Source organism: Azolla caroliniana, unplaced genomic scaffold (genome assembly GCF_043228905.1).
Source record: "Azolla caroliniana isolate FFs.n. ecotype wild unplaced genomic scaffold, voAzoCaro1.0.p SCAF_67, whole genome shotgun sequence".
NCBI classification, from domain to species: domain Eukaryota; kingdom Viridiplantae; phylum Streptophyta; class Polypodiopsida; order Salviniales; family Salviniaceae; genus Azolla; species Azolla caroliniana.
The window spans coordinates 1-11745 of NW_028230502.1; the positions used below are offsets into that span (position 1 = coordinate 1).

The 11745-nt window shown below is 37.6% G+C and overlaps 1 protein-coding gene across 1 annotated transcript; it reads left to right on the forward strand.

Annotated features, from left to right (window-relative positions):
• The first annotated feature begins 81 nt into the window (after positions 1-81).
• On the forward strand, positions 82-3442 carry LOC147849420 (protein NRT1/ PTR FAMILY 2.9-like). Its single transcript, XM_087337540.1, has 3 exons — positions 82-721; positions 1679-2219; positions 2845-3442. Exons 1-3 carry the CDS (start codon positions 177-179, stop codon positions 3166-3168), a joined length of 1410 nt encoding a protein of 469 aa, XP_087193666.1. The 5' UTR covers positions 82-176; the 3' UTR covers positions 3169-3442.
• Positions 3443-11745: the final 8303 nt, after the last annotated feature.

Genomic DNA, 11745 nt, shown 5'->3' on the forward strand with positions numbered 1-11745 from the left:
AAGAGTCGATGTTTTCCTTTCGACATTGGCTTGCAAAAAATTCAAATAAAAGTGGATGTTTGATTACAAGAAGCTTTGCGCTTTAGTTCGAATAATTAGAAGCTCAATTTATTGTGAATATTGATTTGCTTATGAAAACCATGTCTCATAATCCCAAGAAAATAAATGTGTAGGGGATGGTGTGCCTCATGTTGACGGCGGTGGTTCCTGGCTTGACTCCGGAGCCATGTAGCTTCATGGCCCGAAAAGAAGGCATGTGCGAGGTTGCGAGCAAAGGACAACTAACAATCTTATACACATCACTTGTACTAATGGCCATAGGGGCAGGTGGGCTACGCCCATGCTCCTATGCATTCGGGGCCGACCAATTCAAGCAAGAGACGGAGCATGATTTGAAGCAACTACAAAGTTTCTTCAATTGGTATTATGTAGGGGTTATGTTCGCCCTTCTTATGTCTTCAACAGTAGTGGCATACCTCCAATTAGAAGTGAGTTGGACATGGGGCTTTGGTGTCCCTACTGCCCTTATGGCCCTCTCCATCATCCTATTTCTAAGTGGGTCCCCGCTCTACACCTATGTTGCCCCTTCGGGTAGCCCCATCATTGAGCTCGCACAAGTTGCTGTTGCGGCTTTTCGTAAACGGAATGCCCCCCTTCCATCCGATCCTTCCAAGCTTCACCTTTCCGACGTCAGTTGCTTGGTCCACACCCCCCAATTCACGTAAGTTCCCATCACCATGTTGTGTATATATATTTTCTAGTTATAACCTTGGGTAGACTTTTTTTAGAGTTATTTTATTTGATAATTGTTTTCAACGCACAATATTAAAATTGAAACACTATCCATATTGGTCGGCCACAATTAGCAAAGTACAACCCATGCAATAGTGTGTGGGGTTTGTAGGAAGGGGCCCAATGTTAGACCTTTTTTTTGTCAAGCTAGTGGATTGATATAACGTTGACCTATTGACATCAACAAAGTCATGTACGGTCTTGTGCATAGTTCTAATCGAGCGATTGCTCTTGTTCACATCATTATCCACGCCTAGCTCTCGTCATGCCTTGAATAATAACTTTCGTGATATTTATGTCATAATGGGACAAACTATGGGAATTCTCACATTGGTAGGTGGTGAAAAAAACAATTTCTATGGGGCAAACATAATATAAGTTTTATAAAGATGACAAGTCATAGTTTTGAACATATTCATTAGAAAAGTAAAGTTCGCGTTTTTCCATGTATTCATTAGAAAAGTTGATCTCATTCAAGTACCTACTTGGATGCATTTGAGTAGTCTAACGTGCAAGTGCACACATGCATGGCCATTGTGGTCCCTATAGATATGAAATGATTGGTAGGGTTCAGTAGATCATAAAGGTTCGGGGATCAAATAAATTGTATTTCACCTAGGTGGTATTTGTGACTCATGTAGGATTCAACATATTGACAATCAAACTTAAGGTTTTGGATTTGAATCATCAACAATGGGTGTGTTGTGTTGTTCATTATGTAATTTATTCAGAAGTCAAGTTTTGGATACATGCAAACTACTAGTTGTCCCTAAAATATGGCTTTACAACATTGGAAGTGTGATACAATTTCGTGATGCAAGCACTGAAATTGTTAGGAGGTAATATAATTATAGCAAAGACATTGTAAAGCACATTGAAAATGTAGGTTTCTAGATAAAGCCGCGGTGAAATGGAGCGAGCCGGGGGACAAAGAAAGCAAGTGGCAGTTATGTGGGTTGTCACAAGTCGAGAGCCTCAAATGCATCCTACGCGTTGGGCCCATTTGGGCATCGGCCATTATACCGGGCGCATATTTGGTACAACAAGGGGCGTGGGTCCCGCTACAAGCCGCCACCATGAACCGTCGCCTCGGCTCTACCTCATTTCACATACCTGACTCATCGGTTTCCGTGTTTAGTATCCTCTCCACCATGTTCTTCTTGCCCTTCTACGATCGCGTCGTCATGCCCTTCTTCAAAGATCGGAGGATTGGCATTGGGCGATGGAGGACATCGACACGTGGGATCACACAACTACAACGCATTGGCTTTGGCTACGCACTCCTCATACTTAGCCCGGTCATAGCAGGGCTCATTGAGGCCCGTCGTCGTCGCACACCGGGCGGCGCCCATCATATGTCCGTGTTGTGGCTCGCATTGCAGCTTGTTGTGTTTGGTGTGGCAGAGGGCTTGAATATAGTGGGCCAGGTAACTTTATATAAATATAAAATTGCCATTGTTTTTTTGGTTGGACTAGGTTGAGCCATTAATTTCATTTGGTTTGTGTTCCAACATCAATACCCATAGCACATGAATAGGACAAGTTTATTTGCCTAGGATTCATAGATGATTACAACATGTTTAATGGCATGGGGTGGACTTTGTGGTTTGAGCACACACTACTATAGGCTACACATACCCAAATAGTAGACTATGGGGTTAGGCCGGAGTATACATACTTAGTCACATCAACATCATGTGTCTATAGACTTACTCTGACTTGGTTAGGCTAATGTGGGATATAGAAAGGGGTATGTTTCATCAAACCTTGATTCTAACGAGGTCGGCATGTTTTCTTGTATACTCATCCTTTGGATCACAACGTAATGTACATACATATTTTATAAAATAGAGGAGGTTGCATTTTATGCCCATCATATGTACAAGGCATTGTGATAACTCCCATAGAAAACATTTGTGCTCCATTTTATTGTCATTTTAAGCTAATGTATATACATTATCGTTTTTTCAAATAAGTGTTGATTCTCCATTTCATTGAATGGATGAGTGGTTTTTATAAATTGTTTATCCTCTTATCTTTCGCTTGGTGCAGCTGGAGTATTTATACAAAGAGATGCCACCACACATGCGAAGTATGTCAGGCGGCTTGTTCTCTTGTGGTATGGCATTGGGAAGTTTTGCCGGAAGCTTTATATTGGCAACTGCACAAAGTATAAGTGATTCTAAATGGATTAACAATACAAACCTTAGCAATGGTCACCTTGACTATTATTATTACTACTTTGCCGGGTTTTTGGCTCTAAATTTGATCTATTTCTTACTTGTCTCCCGAGGCAACAACCATTATCGTCCACTTACAAATATTGCATTCCACAAAGAAAATGATGCGAAAGTTGAACCTTTATCCGAAGCTTGACAATAGTAAGTTCGGTCTATGTTTAGTCCCAAGGCAAAATATTTGTAAAAGCATTTCCAACACAATGATATCATTATGATACCTAATGGTGAGAGAATTATAACCTCCACATGTAAAACCGCTATTAGTAACCGTATAATAGGTGAACATAGAAATGGAAATACATTAATATCACATTAGATATTGATACATTCAAAACCCTTCGTTTTAATAATTTTGTATCAGTCATTGTTTATATTAGAACTTCAAATGACAACTAAGTTCTTGTGTCAAATCCAAATCCAAATTTAGGGGGTGCAACAATAGCATATAGGATTGCACTATCTCTTTTTAAACACCCATGAAGAGATGAAGTTTGTGTATGGCCTGCAACAAGATCTGAAAAGTTCTTTTTAGCAAAGTAAATATTCTCAAGTTGAGCAATGATGAAATTCATGGTGTGAAATATCACATGTGATGTGGCATAATTAATGTAAATATTCTCGATTTCAGCAACAAATGAGGTCATGGTTTTTATGGCACGTATGGGAATGGCCACTCTTGCTAATCGCAAGTTTTTAAAATCATTTTCATTAGAGTTTTTTTATATGTTCATCCATCGGTGTAAGTTACTTTCTTTAAAATAAGTGGTTAACATTTACTCCTAACATTGGGTTGTTGACCTCAATGTTGTAGAGTCCCTTCTTTAGCAACAATCTCTAAGTAGGCATCATCTTTGAAACTGGATTATAATAATGGATAATGTTATGACGAGGAAGCTCTTGGACTTGGCCATATCGTTATAAATTCTAATCCCAATTTTTTTTATGGGCTACTACATGTTTATTAAAACGTAAACGTTGGGTAATGTTTGAGCTATGAATCAATAATTAGTTAATGAAGGGGGAAAGACTTTGTCAAAGGTAATTAGGTACAAAAGCATTTTTCGAACTTAATCTCAATGGGTTCTATGTTAAGTCGAAAGTTTTATTTGAGGCTAGATTCTCTTAATATATTTGGGACAAGTACAAAATTCGGTCACAATAACCTTACCAACTGTAAATTTGATGAATCTTGGCACATATTGAAGATAACTTGGTTAGATAGATAGATATATTATGGGTTCTATGTTAAGTCAAAAGTTTTATTTGAGGCTAGATTCTCTTAATATATTTGGGACAAGTACAAAATTCGGTCACAGTAACCTTACTAGTTGTAAATTTGACGAATCTTGGCACATATTGAAGATAACTTGGTTAGATAGAAAGATAGATAGAAAGATTATATTATCGTCTTCGAAGGTCAAATATGACCTATGAGACCAAAAATATTACATTTCACGTGATATGTGTGAAAGTGAGTAGTGACTCTCGAAGTTCAAGAACTTTACCAATGAATGTTGCAATCAAGGGTGCACATTGTGGTTGTGAGAGAAATTCATGCAAGAATTGGGCTCGGTCGAAGAGATATGGAAAGCATGGTCGAATATGATCAAAGGCAGAGCATTGTATCAAAGTGTGATACTCAGACTCGCGAACTTGTTTAGGACAAAGTGTGCATAACCAACCACTCTCCTCACTTGTGCCCCAACGCCTTGTCTCACATCGCAATACATGTGAACTAAGTCGCATGGAAGCAATGGTTTGAATAATAGATAATGGGATGGGCTCTAACATGTATCGATGTGTACGGTTCCCCGTTCCGCAAAGAATTTGGTTTTGTAGTTAGGTGCAACATGTATAGTATAATGTGTGAAGCGTGAGCCTCCACATTTGTCCTATGTCATGATATTACATTGGCGTTGCAAAAAGGCCTCATTTATAGAGGAATCTAGTGATGCATCATGAAGCAAGTGTCTCACATCCCATCTACCAAACCATTTTTTTATATCTTGCATCCAACTAGAACACAAAGTTTTGCTTGAAACCGAACCGTGCCCATTGCTACCTACAATGTGTTGCGCCATCGAACAACACCCCCATCATACAAAGGCATTAGATAAAAGGAGTTCACACTAGTCGGTATCCAAGCCCCCATCCTCAAGTTATTTGCTACTTCACTTTTTTCGTACTATTAATCTTTTTCTTCTTATGTCCATCATTGTACAAATTTGTGTGTGTCTTTTGGCTACTGATCCTTTCTTTGCTGTAATCTTCAAAGAAGAAGTGCATCCACATCTCCAAATGTCAAACCTTGGATTGACGATCCCTGACTTGCCAAGCTTGAGGGGGAGTACAAGCGAGAACCGGATATCGTTCGAACCGGGTATGCGTCGAAGCGGACACCGGAGATCGTCCGAACCGGATACCAACCGAAGCGGACATCAATTGAAAGGAACCAACCCGAGTTGAGCTTGAGGGGGCGTGTTGAGAATCAAGCTCAACATAGCACAACGTGTGAACACACCTTTTGAGAATCTATGATTACTCAAAGGTCAAGAGTCACACCACTACTCTCTACACATTAATATGTGTCATAGAATCATATTCTATGACACATAACTAATGAGTTACATATTTCCCATGACTATGAGTATTCACATTCCCTAAGAGAGAGAGTGGTTGTTGTAAGTTAATGAAGAGAGAGGGTGACTCTATATAAAGCACCCTCCTCATACTTCATACTAAGTCGGTTGTGACTCCTTATTATGCTACATTTTGTAATTCTTATTCCACTTGTGAAATATACACCTTCTTCTTGAGTATTCCTTTTTCTATCTATCTTGTGTTCTCTCATCTCTCCTCTAATTCCTCTCACACATACACATAACACACACCTCTTCCATTACAGAAGAATCATACCCGAATCTTTACAATGGATTAGGTGGATCTTCTGATACTATCTCGGGTTTGGAATTGCGTGATTGGGAGAAATTAATTTTCAAATATGAAGTTACTGATTTGTGGCATATTCCTACCTTCTCTCACATGCTTGATTCCTTGTTATATTCACATTCCAATCGAAGAAGTGCCGCTCTCAATTTATCGAGAATAGATAGGTTTTATGCAGATTATTTCTTTTGGGATCGTGGAGGATATGTGGGTATTATATCGGGCACTTCGTTCTCTGATCATGCCCCGATTATGCCCAAATTCTATATGGACAACCATGCTTCTATTTCTCGATTGTATGTGCCAAGGTTTATTATTGATGATATGAATTTACAGAATACAGTTTTGTCACTTTGGAGAATGGTTGTAGGGGATTCTAATTGTCAAAAATTACAGAATGCTCTTCTCGTAGTTTCCAACTTCTTTATACAACAAGTTAAGATAAAACAAAGTAGTTACACTAGAAATTTGGTGAATGCTAAGAGAGGTTTGGCTTCTCTTCAAATTTTGCAAGAAAAACAACCTCATTCTCAATATATTCATTGTGAATTACAGAATGCTATGATGCTTATTTCTTCTTTGCAACAAAAACGTGCTCAATTCTTTCTTCAAGCATCTACAACGAGATGGTGTGCAAAAGGTGACACCATGTCAAAAAACAAAATCCAACATGTTATGCCTAAAAGAAATCAAATTCAGATTGTACCGTTGAAAAGATCGGATGGCATGGTTACAATGGATAGAGATGAAATGAGGCATATTGTAGCCACTTGTTATGAGCCGTTGTTATCAACAGATACTCCAAGTGTTGAAACTCTACAGATGCGCCAAAAATTATGGGCTGCTACTGTGGTTAAGGTAACATCTCGTATATCGCTTCAGCTTCTTCATCCATTTTCCTCCTTTGAAATATTACAAGCTATTAAAGATGTTGGGTCAGATGTGTCCCCGAGAGTAGATGGAATGGGAAGAGATTTTTTCATTACATATTGGGATTTGATTGCCGATGATCTACTAGCAACATTTCAAGAAATGTTCAATACAGGTATTATGCCACAAAAGTGGAAAGAGGGATTAATATGCCTCATTCCGAAAGGTGATGTTGTTACAGATGAGGTGAAGGGTTGGCAGCCCATTACTTCATTGAATACAATTTACAAAATTTATGCTAGGTTATTGGCTTTGAGATTACAACCTTTTCTTCCAAAGATTGTGCATGATTCACAGACAAGATTTATGCAAGAACGTAGTATTTTTGACAATGTTTTTCTATTTTGGGAATTAAGAGGGATGACAATGAAGAATAAAAAAGTTATTGTGGTACTTTTATTAGATTTTGAGAAGGCATATGACAGAGTTGATTGGGACTACATGGAAGGTTCGTTTTTGAGATTAGGTTTTCCTGCTCAATGGATTAGGGTTGTAGCTTCCTTGTATCGTGAGGCCTTTAGTTCAATCTTGGTCGCCGGTGGGCAAACTAGAAAATTTTCTATTTCGCGTTTTGTACGTCAAGGTTGTCCATTGGCTCCATTCCTGTTTTTGCTAGTAATGGAAACATTCTCAATGTATTTAAATTCTTCTCAAGTTTCTCTTAAGGGTTTGCCTTTGCCTGCCATGCAACAACTGTTGGATGCAGAATTTGTAGATGATACTGCAATTTATGTTCAAGGTAATGATGAAAATGTAAGTAAATTGCAAGAAGTAGTGGAGGAATTTTGTTTGGCTTGTGGAACAAAGATAAATTGGCATAAATCTCTTGGTTTTTGGGTATCACAAAATTCCTTGCCTGCCTGGATGCCTTCGCAGGAATTCAAGTGGGTTCCTAATGGAACCACTACTCATTACTTAGGTTGCCAAGTGGGACTTCATGTTACTGCAGATATGTTAGTTGCTCCTCTACTTGTAAAATTAAGGAGAAAATTGTTGCTTGGGATTCGGTTAACATGTCACTTGCAGGTCGTGTACTTGTAGCTAACCAAGTTCTTTTCGCTACTATTTGGTATATTGCTTCAACTACATTGTTTGCTAGATCATGTATTTTACAGGTGCAACGCCTCATTCGTAATTACATTTGAGGAGGAAAAACATGTCAAGGTAAAAGGCCTAAAGTAGCTTGGGCAGTATTGATTGTTCCACGACAAAATGGTGGGTTGGGGCTGGTGGATCTAGAAGCACAGTGTAAGGCTTTGCTTTCTAAATTTGTGTGTAGAGCTATGTTGCCAATCAATGCAAGGTGTTTGGAGTCGGTTGATGATGCATAGGTTGTCTACTATGTGCCCGACAATAGGAGGAAAGTGGCAACCATCATTAAGATGGGGCTTTATTCAGAATTTTCATTTGTTTAAAACAACCTTATCAAAAGATAGGTTTTTTAATGGAATTCTCACAAGTTGGTCAACTGTTAAAAAGTTTCTAGTTCGGAAGGTGCCTTCAACAACGGATGACTTGTTGAGACAACCCTTGACCTGGAACTTTCTCTTTTCAGATTCAAGGGGTTTTCTAGTTCGTACCCATCCTTGGTTGAATTGGCCTTTTGTGGATGCATCAATAGCAGGTAATGTTCTATCATGGGGATGCTATGTTATGAATCAACCTTTACAATCTTTCAGTTCGAGGAAGTGCTATTATGTGCAATGATATGCAAGAGGCATTGGGACAATTTATGGCTTCATGGTCCCCCTCTAGCAATCAGATTTGGTTTGGTTATTTCTCTGCTTTAAAAGTTATTTTAGGACCTACAGTAATTAACACTACGGGTGATGTAATATACTTTAACGTGGATGATGACAGTAGGTTGTGGCATGTATTTTCTGAATCAGAGGTGTGGATGTTCGCCAATGTTTCAGCGATTTGAGTAGTTGCAAGATCTGGAAAAAAATGGTTCTTGGATCCACCCTTCCAAGAATGCTTACGGTGTTGTTCATTGTGGGTTTTTCAAAAAAAGCTGCTTTATAATTTGGATTGGGATCCAGCTGATTATCAAAGAAAAAAACCAAATGCTAGTGGAAATGGTAAACATTTGGAGTTTTTCTAGTATTCAGTTAAGCTAGGTAGAAATCTATTACTGCAATCAAAGTATAAATTCCCTGCTGCCATGAAGCATTAGACTGCAAATAATGTGAATGCATTGCAACTTACAAAATTTTGGAAACGGTTGTAGAGAATGCAGTTGCCGAAAAAAGTGATTTGTTTTCGATGGTTGTTGATGCATTATGCTCTTCCTCTTGGTGATTGGTTGAGGCAAAATCAGCAATATGCTTGTGGAATGCATTGTGGTGCATCTACAAAATTTATTTTGCATTTGTTTTGTTTATGTCCCAAAATCAAGCAATTCTGGAGTAAGTTGTTTTTATTACTAAGACACCATTATTCTCGTTCTATTTTCTCGTGGGGTGCAGTTTTATGAGGTGTCCTTCATGGAGATGTTATGAAGTATGAAAATATGCATGCTTCTCATGTCTTTCACTTTTCCAATGGGTACATCTATCTCACTTCATTTCCATCTTTTATTCCACGGTTTAGAACTGAAAATTTGGTTATTTGGCGTATTATTACGTCATTAGCTCTTTGGACAATATGGAAATTGAGATGTGAGGCTGTTTTTAATAATGCTCACATACATCTTAGTACTATGCTTATTGAATTCCGGATGTTATTTGTCCATACCATACGTGGGCAATATGATGATCTACAAGGTTCAACTGATGCTCAAAGGCAACGTCAAATGGACTTTAAGAAACGGTGGCAAGGGCTTCACTTATTTTCAGATACAACTTCTGGTATGAAGTGGAATTATGCCATACTTTCTTTTTTATTGCATAGCTTGTAGATTGTGCTCCATTCGTTTCTTATATGATATCATCTATTTGATCAGATGTTGGTATTAGCTTTTGTATTACAATAGAGGTGAGATGAAATGTCTCCTTCTGTTTTCTATATGTACATTTCTCAAGTAATATACTAAGTTGTATCTTTCTTGAGAAATAAAAACCCAACATCTATATTAAGTAAGGTCTCTAATTATATTTAGCTCGAACCTATACAAAACTACCTTGTACATACTTCTACAAAAATCAATGAGTTGCAACGTGAAAATAGCAAGCTAAACATTTAGACACTAAAACCCATATTTACACTTTGACAAGCATCTAGCCCAAGTGCAAGATGTTGAGTGGGGCATTCCATTATGAACTTGGCCGTAGATCTCCATGATCAAATAAGATATTTGATGAACACAAAGCTCAATGAAAAGTGGCACATCTTCATGCTAAATTAGGTAGTTGGAGTGAAGGACCTCTAATTAAGATTAGCAAAAGATAACACTTGTATTAAAATTACCCTTTTTTATCTACATATGATCTTTTGTTAAATCTCATTTCTCGAACGAGTTGTACAATGAATATTATCATGATCTCGACATTTCACACTGGCCACATTTGGAGATGTGGATGCACTTCTTCTTTGAAGATTAGAGCAAAGAAAGGATCAATAGCCAAAAGACACGCACAAATTTGTACAATGATGGACATAGGAAGACAAAGATTAGTATGAAAAAAGCGAAGTAGCAAATAACTTGAGGATGGGGGCTTGGATACTGACTAGTGTGAACTCCTTTTATCTAATGCCTTTGTATGATGGGGTTGTTGTTCGATGGCGCAATACATTGTAGGTAGCAATGGGCACGATTCGGTTTCAAGGCAAAGAAACCGAACTGATACCATTTATATAAAACAAAAACCAAACCAAACTGTTTATTAACTCTTAAGTATGTATTTAAACCAAACCATTTAGGGAAAAGTTGAAACCAAACCGAACCATTTAATAAAAAATTGGGAAAAGTACCAAGGTACCCTTGAAAGTTCATCTATTTACCATAATGCCCTTGGAAGTTCCAAATTTACCAAACTACCCCTATATCCAAAAAATTACACTTTATAAAGTAATTATACACTCAAATCTTTGGTAAATAGGGCTAGTTCGGGTCCATTTCTTCCATCTTTGGTAAATAGGGCTTGTAGATTTGAGTATATAATTACTTTATAAAGTGTACTTTTTTGGACATAAGGGTAGTTTGGTAAATTTGGAACTTCCAGGGGCATTCTGGTAAATAGACAAACTTCTAGAGGTGTCCTAGTACTTTTCCCTAAAAAATTTAAGCCTAACCATTTAAGTCAAATTAATTAAGCATTTAAGTTAAATTTATTAAATCAATAAATGAAACTTTAATTGAACTATTAAAATTAAATAAACATTTAAGTTAAATAAATTAAATAAATAAATAACTATTAAGGTAAAAAAAAAAAAGTTAACCAAAAACCTATAAACTCGAGTTTCAAAACCAAACTAAACCGTTTATCGAAAATCCAAACCAAACCATTAATTTTTTTGGAACTAATAAACTGTTAAACTATGGCTTAACGGTTCCATTCCGTTCGAGCCAAAACCATGCCACTGTTAAACCATGTCTTAACGGTTTGGTTCAGCTTGAGCTGAAACCATGCCCATCGCTAATTGTAGGTATGGGCCGCTTCAGAGAGCCTCTAAGTGTGTGCACGTCTTTCTTGTGATTCTTCTAACTATGGATTAGACTGGAAAGAGGAACGGTGTATATGAAGCAAAATAGCTTTACCCAAAAAGCTCCTACCAAAAGTAGCGCCCTTACTAAATTGAGTAGGAGCGTGTGTCTAAAGTCGGTATTATTTATATTGTGAAAGGTTTTAAAAAAAAAGGAATTTAACAGAGTTTTTTGAGTTGTTAAAAGATCGCG

Bases quoted from the DNA above. Each gene is read 5' to 3' on its own strand.
- LOC147849420 (XM_087337540.1), top strand. From the start codon at position 177: ATGGTGTGCCTCATGTTGACGGCGGTGGTTCCTGGCTTGACTCCGGAG. The intron at 722-1,678 runs GTAAGTTCCCAT...TTGAAAATGTAG, and splicing joins GTCCACACCCCCCAATTCAC to GTTTCTAGATAAAGCCGCGG. The intron at 2,220-2,844 runs GTAACTTTATAT...CGCTTGGTGCAG, and splicing joins GCTTGAATATAGTGGGCCAG to CTGGAGTATTTATACAAAGA.